General features: G+C 40.7%; 1 protein-coding gene across 1 annotated transcript in view; it reads left to right on the forward strand.

The window, feature by feature from the left end:
- The window catches only part of Cntn1 (contactin 1), a 138,144-nt gene that overhangs the window by 49,222 nt on the left and 64,687 nt on the right, over nucleotides 1-24,235 (forward strand). The window contains exon 14 of the mRNA XM_052160364.1: nucleotides 20,224-20,344. Within this exon, the coding sequence (XP_052016324.1) occupies nucleotides 20,224-20,344 (121 nt within the window). The remainder of the gene's footprint in view (nucleotides 1-20,223; nucleotides 20,345-24,235) is intronic.

Raw genomic sequence — 24,235 nt, forward strand, 5'->3', positions numbered from 1 at the left:
CAGTTGCCTTCAAATTACTTGTCTCGGGTTTCTTCTTTAAGTCTAGTAGGCTCTCCTTTAACAGGACAGGGGCATTTCAAGATAGATGCACAACCACAACTCCCTCAGTGTTAATGTATCTGCCCCTGCAGGTTCACCATGATGCCCAGACTAGCTGTAACCAGAAATCCAATCATAGACCTGAGAATTTGGTTTCTGAGCCAGAGTACACCTAAAAATTAACATAATAGATAGAAAACAGATTTTTCTACTTGGATCTTACAAGTCTAAAACATTTACAATTCACCTAATGTAGACTTGCCTGTCACTAGTGAAATTGACACCATAATCTTGGTCAATTTGATAATTCTTCTTTCCATTATTAGATTTTTTAAAAGACAATTCTCACCATTTTTATTGATCTTAAGGGAAAGAGTAAGATAAACAGACATGCTACTTAGAGAAACAAAACTTTGAGCTCATTTGATCCTTCGGTCTCATAAACTGAATAATTTTAGAACTACCATCTGGAAAGATGACAAGCGGAGCTTATAAAGTAAATTGAGTAGCTTTGGGGAAGTCTGCATAAATAGATTTGGGGGCATAAATTACCCTAATTAACATGAAACTTCACATTTAGAGCCTAGGTACATTCTTTAAAATAATAATTACCCTATGTTACTTGACATAAATAAGAAAGAAAAATAGGGAAAAAGAATAAATGGGAAAAAGAAATAGAAGAGGGGCAGAGGAGACATTTTTTCCTATGCAAACATATATAAAACTATATAAAAGCCTAGTAACTTCAAAAAAAGAAGGGAATAAAGAAGTGGTTAGCATGCTGAAGGAGAAAGGGTGAGTTGGAGCAGAGATGTGAAGTAGTCACAAGACTGTGCCTGCTCTCTCTGCCAATGACAGCCACAGAGGGTGAGCAAGTGGCTGGCCCCGGCTGGTCCACTGAGGAGTGCTTGCTGCCTGGGGGCCCTGTATTGGGATTTCTCAATGCCGGGCTTACTCTCAGATAACAGATAAGCCAAACTATATTTGCCAGTTAAATAACATGAGACACAACTGGATCAAGTTATCAGATGTCCACTTCAAAGAAAGGGAGGTGAGTTGAATTCTTTAAAAGAATATATAACCTCCGGATAAGAATAGATACTGTAAGTGATCAAAGCAATTATCTTCTGAACCTAACAGAAGTCCAGGAAAGGTTTCATTTGTGCCAAAAGTCAGGGTTCAAACTCACTACTAAACGACATTTAAGTGACGGCATCAGAAACGTTTAACAATCTTGGAGAGACGATTCGTATGTCTAGCTCCGGCTTCTGTGTCTCTCAGAACAAGTATTTCCCACCTGAAGCTTAGAGGGTGCAGACATAGTCACAGTGGGGACATCAGTGGCTCAGGGGTGGTGTGGGCACAGGTGGCTGTGATTGTTGCCCAGAATTGCATAGGCAAGAAAGTCTCTTTGTCCATGTCACTTAAATGACATTTTTCTTAATTCTTGATGGCATTGTATACAGGGAAAGCATTTGTTGGTTTATAACCATCTGCTGCACCTGTCCACTAAGGCAACTGAAACACTGGAAAAGATGCATACAAACTCAAAAAATCAGAGACACCCCGAGACACCCCAGAGACACCCTTAAAATTCTTCAGTTGCCATAATCATCATCACAGTTTGGTAATTATTTCTGCCAACAATTGCTAAACATAATGTAGATTATAAACTTCAATTTTAATTACATGAATTTTCATTTCCAATTTAGTTGAAGGAAAAATAAATCACTTGAAAAATCATGCATGCTTTGATTTCAGCTTGCTGTTTCCAGTTTGACCACTAAATGGCAGCCTTGAATAAGGTTTCAAGATTCATAACCTGGACTGACTTAAGCAAAAACCTTTATGAAATGGAACAAGTGTATCTTTTTGTATTTACCAATACCCTGTGAGAATATGTGCAATGCTAATTTTCACTGTAGTTCTTTTCTCTGTGGAGTCCATAGAAGAAAGTGACAAGGCATTACTGTGTACTTCTTTTAAGCATTGATGTTGTCAACGAAACAAAACAAAGCAAAGCAAAGGACTACTAACACTGTCCTTTTATTAATGTCCTTACTATGCATAACATTTATTATTTATCTCCTCATTTACTTATTTAAAACTCACTGAATATTATGATTTGAGTGATAATGGCTAGCAAGCGTTTCATTTGTGCTTTTACAAAATTAATGTAAAGATAAAATATTAACAAATTAGCAGTTTGGCACAATGATTGATTAAAGTCTCCTACCTGCATCATTTCGTTCTGCTAAGGCGTGATGGCAAACCATTAGGCTGTATTTTCTGTGTCCAGTTATAAAATTACTACTATTTTTATTTTCCAATTTAACTTACTCTCTGAGAGTAAATATACAACTAAAACTAATTTTAATTATAATTTATGTCAGTCAAACACTTCTTTTTCTAGAAAGATCTTGGGATTATCTGCATACATATGTATTCACCAATACTCTAAGTTTTTATACATGTTTCATTTTTACCCTTCACTCCTGGTGGCCAATGATGGGCAAAGTGTTTTTTTAATTGCTGCATAATTTTTATAAAATTCTACTGTGTGTGTGTGTGTATGTGTGTGTGATGTATGTGTGCATACATGTACATCTGTGAGTGTGGGAACACACATGCTCTGGCACACATATGGAGCTCAGAAGAGAGCATCAGGAGTTCATCTGTCTGTGAACCTTAAGGCAGGGTCTCTTACGGCAGGCAGGGTCCGTTTTGGTTTTCTCTGATGCTCTGCTAGCTGGCCACTGAGCTTCTGTTCAGTTCTTTGTCTACCACGTCACTGAAGGAGTCCATGGAGCACAAATGCCCACCACTGTGTCCGGGTCTTTAGGTGGGTCCTAGAGAACAAACGAGGGTCTTCAGGCTTGCGTGCCTGCTGCCTTTACTGCTGAATCAACTCCCCTGCCCATAGCTGCCTAATTTTGGCACCCACCTCCAATCATTTCCCTTCACCTGTTTGACAGAATGCTCATCATCACTGAAGCCACCTTGATTAAGCACATGGATACCTTGTGGCTGGCTCCTCCTGATTTCTTTACTACAGTATTGAAAGTTCAGTCTAGCAGGAAGTCACTACAGGTTTGCTAAAAATCCAGAGAAGCCATCTCAGTTCCTCAGTAGCTCTATCCTACATCACCTGACACTGGGTTATTTTTCACCTTTAATTCTGTGACTCCCTGCTCTCTAAGCAGCAACTTTCCACCTTAAAAAATGCCATTTTATTCCGTTTCTAAAACCAATTTTTTTTTCACAACACTTCTATAAGGATAATGGAATGCTTAAGTGCTTGATGGGGCTGGAGAGATGGCTCAGCAGTTAAGAGCACTGACTGCTCTTCTGAAGGTTGTGAGTTCAAATCCCAGCAACTCCTTTGTGGCTCACAACCATCCGTAATGAGATTTGACACTTTCCTCTGGTGCTGTCCGAAGACAGCTACAGTGTACTCACATATAATAATAAATAAATGTTTTTTTTTAAAGTGCTTGATAAAGAACAGAGTAATTCTCCTTGACTACTTTTGATAAATTTTGTAATAGAGAAGTTGTGTCCCGCTAAAATTCTATAAGTCGTTTTTCCCCCTCTTTCTGTTAACATACCTCATTTTGTTAATGAAATCACTGATTGGTTTAGCAGGGTAGCAGTTTGAGATGAACTATTCTAGATATTTCATCTCTGACAGAAATGGGAAGGTGCTTCTATTGAATACTGTTTGGTCAGGTTGGGATTAAATGCCTTCCTCATACATGACTGTTACTAGCAGCAGGATCCAGTGGTGTCAATGCTAATGTGGTTGTCTTAATTTCAGAGGGAGGGAAACTGAAGATTAGACAGATTAAATAAGCCCAAAGACACAAGCCCAAAGAGTTGTGTCCTGCTGCTGCCTGCATGTGCCATCCATGCCTGTCTATGTCTACTTAGATAATTCTCTGCTAGTTGGAAACACTGAAAGTCAGTGATGTTCAACTCATATATATTATTTTAAAATATTGTTTAATGACCTATTTACACCACATTATCCAAATTATTTTACTCTTCAGACACTGTTATCAGCCTTCGCACTGTGAGGCAAATCAAGCCTGCACAGCTACAAGAGTAAAGTTGACGGTGATCCACAAGCACTTCCTTCAGGCTTTCCGGGAGTGAGTTTTCTATCTCTGTGCTAGCAGGTGTGAGACTGTGCATTGACTGTGTGTGTGTGTGTGTTTGCAGGTGTGAGGATGTGGACAGATTGTATTTTTGCAAGTATAAAGATGTTGTTGGCTGTCAGTGTGTCTGTAGTTGTAAGGGTGTGCATTGGCTGTTTATTTGCAAGGGTGAAGTTGTGCATGGGCTGTGTGTTTGCAGGTGTGAAGTTGTTCATTGACTGTGTGTTTGCAGGTGTGATACTGTGCATATCGTGTGTATGTTTGTAGGTGTAAGGATGTATATTAACTGTATTTTTGCAAGTGTGAGGATGTGTGTTTGCAGTCAGAGTGTTTATAAATGTGAGGACATTCGTTGACTGTGTGTTTGCAGGTGAAAGGCTGTGCTTTGACTGTGTTTATAGGTGTGATGATGTTGTTGGCAGGTGTGAGGATGTGCGTGGACCATGTGTTTGCAGGTGTGTATTGGCCATGGTGTTGCAGGTGTGTGGATGTGCTATGGCTGTGTGATTGCAAGTGTGAGGATGTTGTTGGCTGTCAATGTGCTCACACCTGTGAGAACACTGGCTGTGGTTATCACACCATACCATTAGAAAAACAGATTTCTCTTCTGTGAATAGGTCATTTAAGTGTTTGGATTTTGAGGAACAACTTTTTAATTAGAAATGAAACATAGTGTTGATCCTGAGCAAGAACTTTACTGCTAGACAATCAAGAGAGAACAGAAAGAGAATGAAACTCAAGCAGGTATTTATACATCTTTATTGGGCTTTTTTGTTCAGTTTTTAAAATCTATTTGGAGCATTAAACATAATAGAAGTAGAAAAAATCTCTTATGAAGTCATTTATGAAAGGAAATTATGAAAAGTTCTTGATTAGATAGAAACCATTCATTCCATCTACAAGAGAAAATACTCAAAATAACTGTGGCTTCATAGAATGATCTGGGCAGCATTCCATCTGTTTCTATTTTGTGGAATAGTTTGAAGAGTATTGGTTGTAGTCTGCCAGCAGCTACATGTGAACCAGGTTACCTGTTAAGAGAATTTTGAGGTTACAGGGACAGGGAGGCAGAGAGACATGAGTCAAGGCGGGAATTCCGGTCAAGACTGGTTTTAATAATTTTAAGGCAAGTTATATAGTATTTTGGGGGATCGACCACCCCCCCCCCCCAGAAGTCGGTCGCTTCAAAGGCGTTCCTGTGAATTCTCCTGGCTCCAGGTCTCAGTGGGTTGCCTGCCTTCAGACTGGCGAGTCAGGTAAACACCGCCTTGGGGGCGGTGTCAGTAGTCGAGGTGCGGAGCCTATTGTTCACAGGAACAAAGGCCGGAGGTAGCCATCGGAAGAGTTTGGGAGCTGCCAGCCAGCTTAGTTGCGGGGGGAGGAGACAATTCCCCCTTAATTATTAATTTTAACAACTCAGTGGAAATAATTAAGTTCATCCAATGGATGACGGGCATTCACCAGTGAGTGAAAGCAGAGGCCCAGCCCCCTTAAGCGTTACGGACATCTTTTTTGGGGGGGGGGATAGACCGCCTTTTTTTTTTTTTTTTATTCAAGGACAGTCTTTCGATGTCAAACCCCCATGCAGCTGGGCGTGCTTTTCAGGGAAACTCGGAGCCAGGATTTTTTTCCCTTTCCCTTGCAGTGCCTCGCCTCGCACCTCAACTGATGCCCATGTTTGTTATATTAACAAACATGCATAGTTCCGAGTATCATGCAGCCTCCTCTCTGAGGATTCCACCGGCAGAGTAAATTCTCTGCGGATAAGCGCTGGCTGGCTGTAATACTACCCATCCTCAACCTGGAGCCATCGCTGAAGGAATTTCGTCTTCTGAGTGTTATCTGCTTGAAATATAAAAGGAGATTGAAAGAACAACCTGTTTGGTTAGTCTTGGAAGCTCAAACCGGTTTTAGTTTAATTGAAATTCAGTGGCCTCAGGCAAGAGGCCTGGCTTGCAACTTAATTTGAAAGAACACAAAGGAACTATACCTTCCCAAGTAAGTGGAACACGGCTTGAAAAACAGCCTTTTGAATTAATTATACTTACCAACACTTTTGGGGGTGGAATTTACCTGTTTTACCAATCTCTCTGGTAACCAACGCGCTCCGTCTTCTTCCTGGGAGAAAATGCAAACAGACCCTCTTCCCCAGATCAAAACGGGGTCTGGGCCTTTCCATGAATTATTTAAGGGATCCCGCCACTTACCCATGGCGTAGGAATTGGAAGTAGCTGGATGCCAGTGTCGGTCTGCAGCAGACTGACCTTTAGCATCCGTTTGGAGAAAATTTAAAACGAATAAAACAAAGGCAAGATGTGATTTAGGGGACCGAGGAGGATATAGATTCCCCTTCTTAGTTTTAATAAGCCAATTTTTAAGTGTGCGATGGGCACGCTCCACGATTCCTTGCCCCATTGGATTATAAGGAATTCCAGTTTTAAGTTTTATATTAAATTCCTTGCAAAATGAGATAAAGTTCTTACCAGTGTAGGCTGGTCCATTGTCTGTCTTAATGACTTTGGGTAATCCCATGGTATTAAAGGCTTGTAAACAATGATCAATTACATTTTTAGAGGCTTCTCCCGTATGCAGGGAAGCAAAAATGAGTCCCGAGCACGTATCAATGCAAACATGTATAAATTTTAATTTCCCAAATTCTGCATAGTGAGTTACATCCATTTGCCAAATTTGATTGGGCATAAGGCCACGTGGATTAACCCCTAAGTGGGGCACTGGTGCTAAAGTGAGACAATTAGGGCATTGCTTTACAATCATTCTAGCTTGTTCCTTTGTGATTTTATGACGGAGTCTCAACCTATGACTAGAAAGATGAAATTTATCATGATCACGTTTTGCCAATTCTATGGGTGTGAGTGCCAAGGCTTGTCCTATTAGCGCCTTGTCAATGCACTCATTACCCTGAGCCAGAGGTCCAGGAAGACCTGAGTGGGCTCTGATGTGTCCTATATAAAAAGGATTTTTCCTAGCAAGAATGATACCTTGCAATTGTGAAAACAAGGATCCAGCTGGCGTATTAAAATTAAATGTGCCACAGGTTTCTAATTGCGGTATAGAAAATGCAACATAAGCACTGTCAGTAAAAAGATTAAACGTACTATTTACAGTTTGAAAAACACACAGCACTGCTGTAAGCTCTGATAACTGAGCGGATAACCCAGACGTTTCTACGATCACCTGTTGATTGTTAATACGATATCCGGCTTTTCCTTTAGACGAGCCGTCTGTGAAAATTAGGAGTGCGTTCTGCAACGGCCGTAGAGATGTCATTTTAGGAAATACAACCTCATGCATATTTAAAAACTTTATTAACTTGTCTTGAGGATAATGATTATCTATACACCCTTTTAAACCAATTTGAGCTAGCAGCCAATCTGTGCTATGCTGTTTTAGTCATTCATCCTGATTTACACTGTAAGGTTGAATAATAACGTCCGGCTCCTTGCCAAAATAAGTTAGCGCCTGCTTTCTACCAAGCATAATTACTTGGGCCACCGCCTCAAAATATGGCAAAATATTACGCCTTGAAGACACCCTCAAATGAATCCACATCAGAGGGGCCTTTTGCCATAATAAACCTGTAGGCGAGTGAGTAGTATTAAAAATTAGCAGATGCAGAGGTAAAGAATAATCTATATAGGTAACAAGTTGATTTTCAATAGCTTTCTCCACTGTCTGTAAAGCCAAAAGTCCTTCTGAAGTTAATAACCTAGGAGATGTCGGATCAGCATCCCCTTTAAGAATATCAAACAAAGGTTGCAATTCTCCTGTTGTAAGCTTTAAATACGGCCGAAGCCAATTGATGTCACCCAATAACTTCTGAAAATCATTTAAAGTTTTCAAATTGTCCCTGCGGATAATTATCTTCTGGGAAAAAATTGCCTGGTCTGTAAGTTTAAAACCCAGATAATTATATGGCTCCTGGATCTGAACCTTTTCCAGCGCTATCTGTAACCCTTTGGCGACCAAGGCTTGCTGTAAATCTTTAAAACATAAAAGCAAGGTCTGAGGATTTTTTCCTGCAATTAGAAAATCATCTGTGAAATGGATAAAGTAAATATCTGGCCATTTCTGTCTCACAGGCTGGATGGCCTGTGCTACAAATTTCTGGCATAAAGCCGGGCTGTTAGCCATACCCTGAGGAAGCACTGTCCACTGAAACCTTTTCATAGGCTCTGTAAAGTTAATAGAAGGAACGCTGAACGCGAACCTTTTGCAATCCTCAGGGTGCAATGGAATGGTAAAGAAACAGTCTTTTAAATCTATGACTATTTTATGAAACCCTTTAGGGATAGCCACGGGGGATGGAAGACCCGCTTGTAAGGTTCCCATGGGCAACATTGTTTCATTTACCTTTCTTAAATCCTGTAACAATCTCCATTTGCGGATTTTTTTTTAATTACGAATATTGGCGTGTCCCATGGAGATAATGACTCTATTAAATGCCCCGCCTTTAATTGTTCCTGCACTAGCAAAGAGGCGGCCTCCAATTTCTCCTTAGATAAAGGCCACTGATCAACCCACACAGGATTATCACTAAGCCATTGAATTTTATCGGCGTGGGGTGCAGGCAAGATAGTGGCCATTACTGAAAATGCCCCAGACTTTTAGAGTTAGGGTTTGCCTGAGGGTTTTTAAACTTTCTAGTGCCTTGTCCTTCATTTCCAAGCCCCTGAGCAGGTACGGATTCCTCCGACCCTGTCTTTTGCTTAGAGGCGATTTCATTTGGATTACACAAGATTAAATTCATCTGAGATAGGAGGTCTCTACCCCAGAGGGTAGTAGGCAAGTTCTGCATCACAAAAGGCCGAATTTGTCCTGAATTCCCTTCTGCATCTTTCCAAGTTAGAAGTCTCGCACTCTGTTTGGGGTTATTTGCGTAACCGATACCTTGGAGATGCGTTAGGGTCTCAGACAATGGCCAACTACACGGCCAATCCTGTCCCTTAATAATTGTAACATCAGCTCCCGTATCTATTAATCCTTCAAAACTCTTTCCTTCAATAGTCAATTTAAGGTTAGGTCTTTTATTTGTGATAGATTGAACCCAAAACACTCCGGAGGAGCCAAAGCCCTCCTCCCCTCTTTTATCTTTAATGAATTTGGAAGGCAGTGGATGTAAAGGAACCAAAACTAGCTGAGCAATTCTTTGATTAGCCGGTATAGTTATGACACCATGAGGGGAAGCAGCCATAATTTTTATTTCTCCCTCATAGTCACTGTCTATGACCCCTGGATAAATCTGCAGTCCTTTTACAGTAGAACTGCTTCGTCCTAACAGCAATCCCCAAGTGCCTTCAGGTAATGGTCCGAAGACTCCCGTGGGCAAAACCTGAACACCCATCTCTGGCGCTAGTATGGCATGGAATACACTGCAGAGGTCCAATCCTGCACTTCCTGGTGTAGCTCTGGCGAGTTCAAAGATGGATTTCCTTGGCTCGGCAGCAGCTGTGCCCCACAGACTGTTCGTCCTAGATGCATCGGGGTCTGGGGCTGGCCCCTCCCCCCATTTCCCGACACGGGTCTGCCTTGGAAGGTAGTTTTGGACTTGCATCCCTTCACCCAATGATTTCCTTTTCTACACTTATGGCATGTTCCTGGTGGACCACCTGATTGCCCGTTTATAGTAGTCTTATTATCAGGGCAATCACTTTTAAAATGACCCAGACTACCACATTTAAAACACCTTCTATTCCCTCGTCTCTGCGAAAGGATTCCCTGGATTGTGGTTCCCTGCAGCGCTGCAGCCATAGCTAATCCGGCAGGCCGCATTAGCATTCTCATAGGCTAGTTGAGTAACCAGTGGATTCTCTGCCTGAGAATTTCCAAAAATTCTATTAGCCGTTTTTAGCAATCAATCTAGGAAATCTTGAAAGAGTTCGTCGGGAGCCTGTTTCACAGCTGTTAGATTTCCACTAAGATCTCCCTTAGATGGTAAAAGATTCCATGCACGGCAGGCGGCCACCACAATCTGCACATACACTGCGATGGGAAACCCCATCTGGTTATTATTTCCTTCATATAGGCCTTCCCCCAGTAACATCTCAGCATTCCATTCTGGATGGCCTGCCTGAGTGTTAGTGGCGGCGGTTCTTTTGCTAGCCTCACGGCATTCAGAACTCCAAAGCAAGAAATCTCCCCCTGACAACGTGGCTTTGCACAGCGTTTTCCAATCCTGTGGAGTTAAATTCGACTCTATCACAGTATCCAATAACGCCTGTGTAAAGGGGGCTGTCGGGCCGTACTGGGCTACGGCTAGCTTTAATTCTTTTATCACTTTAAATTCCAAGGTCTGATATTGTCCTGGTCTTCTATCTCAAGGACTGGAAAAGCTAAGATTTCTGACGTATCCTGGCCCTCCCCGCGGGCCTGGTTTATAACTCTTTCTAATGGCGACTGGCGGGTCTCCGAGTTATTGTTCTCTCTAGTATTAGAGACCCTTTTTAGCTCCTGTAACTCATTAGTCAATTTCTGCAACTTAATTTCAAACTCTGACTTTTGTAATTGCATGTCCTTCTGGATCTCGGCCTCTGCCATCAAGGTCATAGGCGGAGCAGATGGCGCTACAGGGGGCCAATCTTCTCCATGAAATTCAGTTGCTCCTTTCTCGGGATGAGCTATTTTTTTTCTTACAATAGACTCATCAGAACTGTCTCTGTGTTTACGAGACTTAGGGTGTGGAGAGTCTTCTCTAACAGGGATCCTCTCTATAAGGCTTTCTACTTGAGAATCCTCAATTTCTGGAATGACACCTAATTCTTCCAGACCTCCTTCATCTATGATATCTTTAATAAGAGTCCAGAGGCAGAGAGTGATATTGTCTGCCTTGGCTGCCTTTAGTGAATTACCAATTCTCACCCAAGTTCTCTCATTTAGCATTCGTTTTTCTTGGAACCAAGGACAACAAGAATATATCTGGTCCAAGAAATCCTCTAATCTTTCTTCTTCAAACCCTATCCCTTTCGCCTGAAGCAACTCTTGAATATTGCGGGCGCAAATTTCGCGCGAACTTTCCTGTCCCATTTTTCCCTATCTTTTCAACCCAAGCGGCCACTGTGCCGGGTCAACACAGTTTGCTTGAAAAACCCGTATCCCTCTGCACTCACAACAATAGAAAAAATTTTCCACTAGCGCTAGTTTTTGACCTCTATGTTGCTTACCGTGCGGATACCATTCCTTATCACCTTTTCTGCGAAGCTTCGCTCGATAGGGTTACCTCAGGAAATTCTCCCGTACCAGGTTTTCCCACGTTCAGGCGCCAATTATGTAGTCTGCCAGCAGCTACATGTGAACCGGGTTACCTGTTAAGAGAATTTTGAGGTTACAGGGACAGGGAGGCGGAGAGACATGAGTCAAGGCGGGAATTCCAGTCAAGACTGGTTTTAATAATTTTAAGGCAAGTTATATAGTATTTTGGGGGATCGACCACCCCCCCCCCAGAAGTCGGTCGCTTCAAAGGCGTTCCTGTGAATTCTCCTGGCTCCAGGTCTCAGCGGGTCGCCTGCCTTCAGACTGGCGAGTCAGGTAAACACCGCCTTGGGGCGGTGTCAGTAGTCGAGGTGCGGAGCCTATTGTTCACAGGAACAAAGGCCGGAGGTAGCGATCGGAAGAGTTTGGGAGCTGCCAGCCAGCTTAGTATTGGTATTAGGTATTCTTTGAAGGTCTGATAGAATTCTGCACTAAACCATCTGGCCCTGGGCCTTTTAGTTGGGAGACTCTTAATGACTGCTTCTATTTCTTTGGGGGGGGGACTGTTTAGATAGTCTATCTGATCCTGATTTAACTTTGGTATTTGGTATCTGCCTAGAAAATTGTCCATTTCATCCAGTTTTGTTGAGTATAGGCTTTTGTAGTAGGATCAGATGTTTTTTTTTTTAAATTTCCTCAGATTCTGTTGTTATATCTCCCTTTTCATTTCTGGTTTTGTTAATTCGGATACTATCTCTGTGCCCTCAGGTTGGTCTGGCTAAGGGTTTATCTATCTTGATTTTCTCAAAGAATCAGTTCCGGGTTTTGTTGATTCTTTGTATAGTTCTTTTTGTTTCTACTTGGTTCATTTCAGCCTTGAGTTTGATGATTTCCTTCCTTCTCCTCCTCTTGGGTGTATTTGCTTCTTTTCGTTTTAGAGCTCTCAGGTGTGCTGTTAAGCTGCTAGTGTAGGCTCTCTCCAGTTTCTTTTTGTAGACACTCAGGGCTATGAGTTTTTCTCTTCCCATTGCTTTCATTGTGTCCCATTAGTTTGGGTATGTTGGGTCTTTATTTTCATTACATTCTAAAATGTCTTTAATTTCTTTATTTCTTTCTTGACCAAGTTATCATTGAATAGGGCGTTGTTCAGCTTCCATGGGTATGTGGGCTTTCTGATGTTTTTGTTGCTATTGAAGACCAGCCTTGCCAGGCAGTGGTGGCACACGCCTGTAAACCCAGCACTCTGGGAGGCAGAGGCAAGTGGATTTCTGAGTTTGAGGCCAGCCTGGTCTACAGAGTGAGTTCCAGGACATCCAGGGCTATACAGAGAAATCCTGTCTCAAAAAAACCAAATCCAAAAAAACAAAACAAACAAACAAACAAACAAAACCCCAAAAAAAAACCCAAAAACCCAAAAAAACAAACAAACAAACAAAAAAGACCAGCCTTACTTACTCCATGGTGATCTGATAGGATGCATGAAATTATTTCAACCATCTTGTATCTGTTGAGGCCTGCTTTGTGACCAATTATATGGTCAGTTTTAGAGAAGGTACCATGAGTTGCTGAGAAGAAGGTATAATTTTTTGTTTTAGGATAAAATGTTCTATAGATATCTGTTAAATTCATTTGGTCCATAACTTCTCTTAGTTTCAATGTGTCTCTGTTTAGTTTGTGTTTCCATGATCTGTCCATTGATTAGAGTGGGGTGTTGAAGTCCCCCATTATTATTGCGTGAGGTGCAATGTGTGATTTGAGCTTTAGTAGAGTTTCTTACATGAATGTGTGTGCCCTTGCATTTGGAGCATAAATGTTCAGAATTGAGAGTTCCTCTTGGTAGGTTTTTCCTTTGATGAGTATGAAGTGCTCTTTCTTATCCTTTTTGGTAGCTTTTGGCTGAAAATTGCTTTTATTTGATATTAGAACGGGTGCTCTAGCTTGTTTCTTGGAACTGTTTTCTTAGAAAATTGTTTTCTAGCCCTTTACTCGGAGGTAGTGTCTTTTTTTTTTTTTTTTTTTTTTTTTTTGACACTGGGGCATGTTTCCTGTGTGCAGCAAAATGCTGGGTCTTCTTTACGTGTCCACTCTGTTGTTCTATGTCTTTTTATTGGGGTATTCGGTCCTTTGTTGTTAAGAGATATTAAGGAATAATGAGTTTTGCTTTCTGTTAGTTTTATGTTTGTATGGCTAACTTCTTTTGGGTTTGTTGAAAGAAAATTACTTTCTTGCTTTTTTCTAAAGTGTAGTTTCCATTCTTGTGTTGGTTTCTCCCATTTATTATCCTTTGTAGGGCTGTATTTGTGGAAAGGTATTATATAAATTTGTTTTTGTCATGGAATATCTTGGTTTCTCCATCTATTTGAGAGTTTTGCTGGGTATAGTAGCCTGGGCTAGCATTTGTGTTATCTTAGGGTCTGTATGACAGCTGCCCAGGATCTTTCATAGTCTCTGCTGAGAACTCTGGTGCAATTCTGATAGGTCTGCCTTTCTTTATATGTTATTTGATCTTTTCCCTTACTGCTTTTAATATCCTTTGTTTTGTGCATTTGGTGTTTTGACTATTATGTGACTGGAGAAATTTCTTTTCTGGTCCTATCTATTTGGAATTCTGTAGGCCTTTTGTATGTTTATGGACATATCTGTCTTTAGGTAAAGGAAGTTTTCTTCTATAATTTTGTTGAAGATATTTACTGGTCCTTTAAGTTGGGAATCTTTATTCTCTTCTATACCTAGTATTGTTAGGTTTTATCTTCTCATTGTGTGCTGGACTTCCTGGATGTTTTGGGTTAGGAGCTTTTTAGATTTTGCACTTTCTTTGACTGTTGTGTCAGTGTTTTCTATGGTATCTCTGGCACCCGAGATTCTCTCTTCTGTCTCTTGTATTCTGTTGGTGATGCTTCCATCTGTGACTCCTGATCTCTTTCCTAGGTTTTCCATCTCCAAGGTTGTCTCCCTATGGTTGTCTCCCTATGTGATTTATTTATTGTTTATATTTCCATTTTTAGCTCCTGGATGGTTTTGTTCAATTCCTTCATCTATTTTGTTGTGTTTTTCTATAATTCTTTAAGGGATTTTTGTGTTTCCTCTGTAATGTCTTCTACCTGTTTACCTGTGTTTTCCTGTATTTCTTTAAGGGAGTTATTTATGGCTCTTAAAGTCCTCTACCATCATGAAGTGTGATTTCAAATCAGAATCTTGCTTTCCAGTTTGTTGGGGTTTCCAGGGCTCAATGTGATGGCAGAACTGGGTTCTGATGATGCCAAGTAGCCTTGGTTTTTGTTTTTGCTCTTGCCTCTCCCCATCTGGTTATCTATGGTGTTATCTGGTCTTGCTGTCTCTGACTGTGGCTTGTCCTTTCTGAAAGCCTGTGTGTCAGGACTCCTGGGAAACCAGTTCTCTCAGGGAGGAATTTGGGTAGGGTTAGCTGTGGCACAGAATCAGCTCTGCAGTGTAGACAGAAACTAGAAAGATCCTGTTCCTGAAAGTTCCTTGGTTCCTGTGTCCTGATGGCTCAGGGAGCGTCTCTCTTGGGCCAGGAATTTGAGCAGAAGTGGTGGTCTTACCTGCGCTCACAGTTGAGTCAGCACTCCTGGGAGACCAGCTCTCTCCCCATAGTATTTGGGTATGGAGAGCTGTGGTAGAGGATCAGCTATGGACACTGTGCCACAGGATCAGCCCCAGGTGCAGATGGAAACGGGTAAGATTTTATCCTAAGCTGCTCCTTGTTTCCTATGTCCTGAGGGCTCCACGCTGGTCCCTTGGAGCAGAAGTAGTGATCTTACCTGTGCTCACTGGCTTGTCTGAAGTCCTAGGAGACTGAGGTATTTGGGTATGGAGTACTATGGCACATGATCAGCTCCAGGAAACTGGAAGGCATCTTTGTTGTTTTAATCTCTCTCTCTCTCTGTCTGTCTCTCTCTGTCTCTGTCTCTGTCTTCCCCCCTCTCTCTGTCTCTCCCTCTCTCTCTTCTGTTGAATAAGAAATTGAAGGTTTCCAGGTGTTATTTAGATACAGAATGGAGTCAACAAATGGGGTTTAAAAATCATCCTGAGAAACTTAAAAAACTAAGTTATAGCACAAGGAACTAGAGTAGGTCAATGCAATTAGATCAAAGACAGAATTGGAGATTTGAACCCTGGGTTCAAGGGTTCACATCAGGGTAAGCATGATGCACATAGTCACCTCAATGTCACACACTACCAGCTATAAGCTGCATATAACTCCTGTTTTTCCTTATTTCTTTTTCTTTTTCCTGGCAGCAAACAAGTAGGAGGAAAAATGTACTTTATAGTTCATCTGGCTTCTTTAAAAAACTGAAATCACCAAGTGGAGAGTGGACCAGCCCAAGTTGCTGCTTAGCAAGTCACATTTGTCGAGTCCTTAAATGTTTATTGATGTTAGTGCTAATCAATCAAATTAGCACATACAGCAATAGGCCTTTGCTCTTTTGTGTACGTTGTGGGAATGTCTACATGTGAAGGGGATTGCCTGTGGTATGGCTACATGTACTTATGCATGTGTATGCACGTGGAGGCCAGAGATCAACTTTAGATGTCTTTCCTCAGATATGCAAATTTTATTTAATATTTTTAAGACACTGCCTCTCACTAGCTGAGAACCAATGTTTATAGATGTGGCTGGCTGGGCAGAAAGCTTCAGTGCAGGGTTCAGGGGTATACCACCGTGCTCACTATGCTTACTCTCTGGATTCTGAGGGCACACACACATACACACAAATTTTTTTTTAGCAAAATCACTAAGAAAATATAATTATATCTATAAGGAAATATAATTAAAAGCAGTATACCAATATACAGTAAAGGTAGTGAGATTGCTGTTATGAAATGGTATGTATGTAGATGTGTGTGTATGTGTGTGTGTGTATGTGTGTGTGCATGTGTGTGCATGTGTGTTTGCAGTTTACTGGATGCCAAAGAGCACTACCTATGGGGATTCCCTCATTCCTTCTTATAGAGATACTGAGAACTCTAAGGCTAATAAGAACCAAGGAAACCATCCATATGAATTAAGTCCTATCTATGTTTTCCTCCAACTCTAAAATAAATCTACAGGGTTCAAAGTTATTACGTATTCTTCCTTATTCAAACTGCTTAGCAGGGACCTCGAACAAAAATCTCATTATATGTTTTCTTTAAAAATGGGCCAATTGGTCAAAAAATGAGTTCTGCAGTCAGCAGACTATATTGTATCAACATTTCCAGGAAACCCTTGAACAATCTCTTCAATAATTACAGCTTCCCTTTCATATCTGAGGTTTTAAACATTTGATGACGTGCCTTACTTAGTGTTTTAATATTCAAAAATTCAGACTTAGTGAATTAAAATGATTCATTATTAAAATTAGTCTTAATTTAAATAGAAAAGGTATTAGAGAACTAGTGACAGTTGCATGTGTGAAAGTATAGATTTTGAAATTCAAGGTGCCAGTGTCAAGAGTCCTTAAGGTGCCAAGTGGTGCCCGAGAAGGTGATGTCAGTATTCTCGGTGTGCAGAGCTAGACAGAGTGACATTAGATAAAAAGAGGGACAGTGGGCACAACTAAGCAATGGGACGAGAGAGAGAGTGAACAGTTCATGGCGTGACCATCAGTCGGTGAGTACGATTTTGCTACTTCGATGTGTTTCAAACATAAAAAGGAAAACCACTTAATACAGTAACATATTAAGGAAGGAAACTAGATCCTGGCATCAAATATGAAAAGACTGCCCGGAATTGGTCAACAAATGTATCTTCCATGGTGTTCCAGCTCAGAGTACTTGTGTGCATGTAAAGCCCTTCAGCGGCTCCAGAGGCACCCTGCAGCTCAGACTGAACTCCTGCTGTTAGAGGAGCCTGTGGCTGCTGAGGCTGCCCAGGATGCTCCTGCTGCTATTAGAGGAGCCACGGAGCGCTGCTGGCATGGGAGGCGGCCTGTGATGCTCCTGCTGCTGTTAGAGGATTCTGTGGATGCTGCTGGCATGGGAGGCGGCCTGTGATGCTCCTGCTGTAGTTGTTGTCTAGACAGCCAAGAACAAAAACCAAAAGAGTCTTACTTCGTGTATTGCAAACTCCTTAGACATATTTAATAATTTCTGTTTGCATTCCTTTCTTCTCCCTTCAATTTGAAAGCACCAAGGCAAGCTTGAGTCTACCAGGCTGCTTGTTTGCCTCTTATTTGTGAGACAATTTGTTCTGACAATTTAGTAATAATTTAACTTATATTTAATGCAATCAATTTTTTTGGCAGTTCGTGTACAACAGAGGAGAGAGCAAGGAGTGGGTAATTTTAGGTTGGAAGTCTTTTGACTTAAACTTGGGATACTTCTCAGTGGTCAACCACATATATACTCTGGATATCCCCCGAGCTCTGCCATCACAATTTCCAGGATGTGATTCAACTCTCTTCATCTGAAGGGAAGAATTTTGTGATTCAGCCAAGCTGTGGTTTTTAGTGAAAATAAGTGAACATTCGTATCTAATTTGTGGCCAGAATGTGCTGAGGTCCATGCTCTTCAGTTGCTTTGTAAGCGTTCTGCCAACCGCCACGGAGAACCACAGTTTCGCCTTGGGATGGAAAGCCTTAGCTGCCTTTGTAAAAACGTCAAAAAGTATTTCATACATACACACGCTCCTAGAAAGGATGTGTGCACGTTACCTCTGTTTTCCTGCTGCAGAGTTTCAGCAGCATGCCTTCACCAGATATTCGGCAACAGGGCTGCATGTTGACGTTCTTAAAATTCCTGTGCCATTCTGTCAATGCCTTCTCAGGCTCTAATATTAAAACAGAGTTGACTCTAAATGGGCTTAAATTAAAGCTTCTACTAGGTGTGAGGGTGTAAAAGTGATCAAAGTGTTGTATGAAACTCTCAAAAAAGTTAATAGAATAATATTATTATTCTTATTTTGAAACATGTAGAACTCGTTCAAAGATCTAGTGGATATGACTTTGGCATAAAACAATTCGTGGTTTTTGATTTTTAATTATTTGTGATGATATGAAGAGAAAGATCACAATTCCCAGAAGAGTTAAATAAAGGCCTGTGTGAGTGGCAGTGTTTCCCACAAAGGGGATTTAAGAGCAGAGGGCAGCTTCTCATTAAAGAAAAAGATGATCACTCACTGCTCACCAAGATGGACAAATACCCGGGGCCGGCTGCTGTGCCTTATATATGGGCATATTAGTACTGTATTCCAAGCAATAAACCAATCCTGCCAGACTTTGTAGCTCTGATTCTCCACCTCCTCAGCCAAGTAAAGACTACAAATCCAAAGGTTTGAAGATGAGCATAGCAGAGAATGCAGCGTGTAGCAGAACCTCTGGCCAAGCAGAACATTCACTCCACATGTGCTCAAACTTAAAAAGAGATAACCCAACATTTCACATAAGTAATGCTTGCATGAGTCTCAACCCAGACCATGAATCGTGAATGAAACTAATTCTGTACGATTAGAATGGGAAACAACTATTTGCGTCTAATAGGAAAATCAAAGATCAATTTAAAGCTCGAATTTCCCCAAATTTTCAGCTAAGAAAGCATTTTGTAAGTAATGAGAAAGAGTCACAGCAAGGTTTCACTTGCATTAAAATGGGGTGACCCCAGTCAGCATGCTTGGGTACTCGAAGTCTGACATCCATTTCCAATAATGTGTACACAATGAAACCTTGTTATGAAGCTTCTACCAGGAAACAGTGGGATGGAAGGCGTTGTCTGTCTCTATTGCAAGGCCTAGTATGGTACACAATAGATATTCATTAAATATTGTGTGTTCTTAGAAATTAACATAATTTCTTACTGCCACTGTCAAAATTCATATAGATATATGTGTATATACACATATATGATACATATCTATATATAATTTACATACACACACACACACATATCCTTGTATAGTTTATGATTTGCTGGCAACTTATATTTCAGTGCAATCACCATCTGTCCGAATATTTCTGTAAGCTTTCAGAATCTGTAAGATGAACTGTGGAACAGCCTGAATTCAGTCAATTTACTCAGCTTTGCAAAACAAAATTAACAGTTCTCAGCCTTGAAACATTCATTCACTCACATTGATATCACTCAGATTTTTAGACACTAATAGTTTTCTTTAAAAGAAGCAAGTTACATATGGATTGCATAGGTTATATTTGGGAATGCGAATGCATATATACACATGCATGCAGTAACAATTAGTGAGAAGACAAAGAGGCCATGGATTTGAAGGAGAGTGCAGAAGGGTGCATGAGAGGAAAAGGGAGGGGATGTTATATTTATATTATAATCTCAATAATAAGAAAGAAAAATGACACCAATCAACTAGCCCCATCCTTGGCTTTCCCTCAGCGCTGTTCTCTGTCAGAATGCCAAAGACAGCACAGCCAAGAAGGCCTGAAGCTCAGTTTCTTTAGTTTTCAGTTGGAAAACTAAGGCTACAGCAGAAACTGAACAAAAACATACACTTAGCATATTTATAACAGATACTGCCGCTTCCTCCTCTCTTCTGTTCTCTTTATTTGTATTATTAATAATTATTTTTTATTTACATCCCAAATATTGGCCCCTCTCAGTCCCCCCTCCCAGAGTTTTTCCTCTCATACCCCCTCTCCCCTTCGCCTCTGAGAAGGTGGTACTCCACCAGTATCCTCTCTTCCTAGGATATCAAGTCTCTACAGAATTAGGTGCATCCTCTCCCATTGAGGCCAAAAAAGGCAGTCCTCTGTTTCCAGACATTTCTTAATAGGAGAATGCACTGTGTCTCTGTATCCTAACGCTGTGTGGTTAATGGAAATACTGACTGAACAGTTGCTGGGTTTGTTCATAGCTCGACGCCAATGGGGAGCTGCTCATCCGAAATGCACAACTGAAACATGCAGGCCGGTACACGTGCACGGCGCAGACAATCGTGGACAACTCTTCAGCTTCAGCTGACCTTGTGGTTCGAGGTAAGAGTTGCCAAAAGTCAACTGAAAAGAAACCCAAAGGTATCTGACATGTGTAATTTGACCAATCTTCTGGTAACATTTTCTTCTGTTTATAGTTCAGTTCCATCTTGCAGATCTGTTTTTGTCTTCCCTGGCCCACAGCTCTGGGTGGCTTACACCACACGAGTAGCAGAAGCACTAATTCTGTTTGTGTCACTGACTACGTGTCTTTTCAAAAGTTATACCACAAGCCTCTTACTGACCGTGTTTAAAGCTAACCATACACCAAGCTTCTCACTTCCTTCTAACGCTCGTCTCTGTGTGGTCTAGTACAATTACCTTCTTAGTTTAATTGGGGAAAAAAAGTGTCAGGCATTACGTACCTTAACCAGAGTGTGGTATGTTTGTCCTGATCGTCTTAGAGTTAGAACATGGGTCGATGCAGTACAGTGATGCTGCTCATTCCCCATTTCTGCTGCTGCTTTTGCTGTGGCCTAGGTGATGTAATTGAGAATGTGACGGGTTATGTGCCTATGGCCAATGTAGTCGCTTTGTCTTTCTGCTGAATAGCATGGTGGCTTGAAAAGACAGATATCTACAGCCATTTCCTCACAGGTTTCACAGCCCGTGCAAGGAAGACATTCCTCGTAGCTCAATTCCAAAGACATTTGTGGATTGACTGCAAACCCTTCACCGTAATGTCTTCATATTTCTTGTAACCAAGTCCATATATCCAGCAGCTCATAAAATGCTGTAATATTCCTACATAAATTCTTTGATTCAGTCTTCCTTTACTGTTCCCTCTAAACCATTTGTTGCCAGGATTTTACCGCCCTTCAAGGCCTGCTCGAGTATTTAACAGTTTAGGATTTCTCTGACTGTCCACACATGAGCTCTTCTCTGAGCTGTTAGAATGTCTATACCTTTCCGTAAACCTGTGCTTAGCTGCATGATTGTCCACGATAAAATTCATAGGTATTTTGACTAATATTTTGTAAGTTGCATGAGCCTTTGAAAATTTTATACCTCCTTTTTATCATAACATGTTATTTTTTTTATTTTTTACTTCTTAATTTTTAACATTTGGACATTATTTAAGTGACAAGTTTTTTTTTTAAATGAGACAAATACCTCATAAATAAAATATTTAGGGATTGCTAGACTCAATGTCTCTTCCAGATCCACATAAAAGTGATTGCCCCAGTCTTACCCCCACCTGGATTCCTCTCTAGAACAATGGAAACACAGAGCAAACCCCTGCCAAACATGAGGCAAAGCCGAAAAGCCCTCGGTCTCCTGAAGCAAGGGTCTGGATGAAATCTCTTGATCCAAATGAACATGTTCATTAATTCTACAGACCATCTTCTGAGAATTAATAAAGAAAACCATAATTTAATAGATCTTCATGTGGGTGTGCCCTTTCCATGCAGAGTGTATTGTTACTTGAGACAGTGACTACTATCAGAGTGTATTGTTACTTGTGACAGTGACTCCTATCAGAGTGTATTGCTACTTCAGTCAGTGACTACTATCAGAGTGTATTGTTACTTGAGACAGTGACTACTATCAGAGTGTACTGCTAGTTGAGACAGTGACTACTATCAGAGTGTATTGTTAGTTGAGACAGTGACTACTATCAGAGTGTATTGTTACTTCAGGCAATGGCTACTATCAGAGTGTATTGTTACTTGAGACAGTGACTACTATCAGAGTGTATTGTTACTTGAGACAGTGACTACTATCAGAGTGTATTGCTACTTCAGTCAGTGACTACTATCAGAGTGTATTGTTACTTGAGACAGTGACTACTATCAGAGTGTATTGTTACTTGAGACAGTGACTCCTATCAGAGTGTATTGTTACTTCAGTCAGTGACTACTATCAGAGTGTATTGTTACTTGAGCTGTCTGAAGACAGCTACAGTGTACTCATATACATAAAATAAACAAATAAATCTTTTTTAAAAATTTAGTCAGGAGGGAGAGGAAACTCCCTTAAATGTGAAAACAAAACTGTAGAAAATGAAAACCTAATACATGATTGTGAGAACATCTCAGTGACAGATGACAAATGGGGGATGGGTTGGCAAGCCGGGGGTCACATCTGATAAAGTCATATTTCAGCAGAGAGACTCGAAATGAAGTCATTAAAAAGAGATAAAGGCAGTGAATATATAGCAGAGTCTGTGGTATGCATCTCTGGGCTTAGCCACTTGGGGAATTGAAGCAGGAGGATGACTTTAACTGGGAAATTTGATGCTAGCCTTTCAAATTTTGTTAGACCAAAACTCAAAAAATTTGAAGAAGATGTTGAGGATGTAGTGGGAAATCCTTATTTTTCAATGAATTAACATGGGAAAATTTTAAACAAAAGAGGAGAAAAACATATTCCAAGATGTGATATGGACAAGTTTGGGAAGGTCAAGGACAAGCAAGATCCTTTATGTTTAAGATTTTTTTTAAAAAAAAAAGTAAAAACAAAACACCAGAAAACCAAAAAATAAATGCTGGGTTATATAAATTATATAATTTATAAGTTTGTGTATACACACACACACACACACAAAACCCAAAAAACAAACAAACAAACAAAAATACCAGTATAAAGAACCCTTTTTACAAAGACACAACAGTACATGACCAGTAGGTTATTTAATAGCAATAATTACAAGATGACTGGAGATGCTGGCCTACAAGATGGCCTCTCCTGACCCTTGTTTCCTAGCTGATAAACTTGAATGATAAACCTCTGTCGTGTCTGCTTACTCTGTGAGTCAGCAGACGTGCTGTTTCAGGATCAGTGGGGAATCACACCCATACATCTCTGCACCTCCTCAGTCACCAGTCTGGGCGCTGAAAGCCTCCATATCAGAAGCAGATGTGAGCTGCCTCTTGAGGAAGTGCACAAGAGGAGGAAATGCACTTCCCCAACGCCCCCATGCTGAGTTACTAGTCATCAGAGTGAGACAGGTCGGGCACATGACTGTTGCTGGCATCATGATTGGAACATTCAACTACCAAGAGACACTGATCAAGAACCATTCTGCTCCAACATTCAGGAATGATTCGACCACCAACGCTGAGAGAGAGGAATGCTTCTTGTCTTTAAGCCACTGGACTTCGGAATAATTTGTTATACATTAGTAGAGGGTTAGTGCAATAATGAAGAAGAAAAAATAACCATCTACTAAGTACTTGTCTATACAAAGAAAAAAATCTATGTCAAGACAAGTAGAAACAGTTCATTGTCTATGAAACCAAATGACCCACTATGAAGCTGGAGAAAAGATGTAAACAGGCATCTGGCTGATGAGAATATATAGAAACTGTGAATAGGCACATGAAAAGTGTCTCATGTGCTAAGCCATGATGGAAACACAAATTGGAAATCCAGTGAAATATCACTGCAGACTCATTAAAATGGCGACAACTGAAAAATGATGCAGAGACTTAATCATTCATGTCATTCTGCAGTAACTGTCAAAGGAGCAGCTATGCAGAAGACAGTGACTCAGAGAATATGGATGTACTCACCACATGATCTGGCCACCACACTAGAGGTGCTTATCCCATACACACAAAAAACTGTATGCATATGACATATGCATATATTATAAGAAAAACAACAGTATCCATAATTAAACACATAGATGCATAAAAATATGTATATGAATATTCACACCATCTTCATACTAAAACCTGGCCACAACCTAAATAGCTTTCAGTATTTGAATGCTTAAAGAAATGCAGAGCGATACGATTCAACTATAGATGTATGGTGAGTGAATTCATCATAAAGGATTTGCACTGATTATTTAGCGTCCTTAAATGAATATACTGATGCTTTCAATAGGAAGGTATCTGAGAGTGACAGGCAGCCCAGGTTTTGTGAGTGCAAAACCAGCGGTCTTAT

Source organism: Apodemus sylvaticus, chromosome 17 (genome assembly GCF_947179515.1).
Source record: "Apodemus sylvaticus chromosome 17, mApoSyl1.1, whole genome shotgun sequence".
Lineage (NCBI taxonomy): Eukaryota > Metazoa > Chordata > Mammalia > Rodentia > Muridae > Apodemus > Apodemus sylvaticus.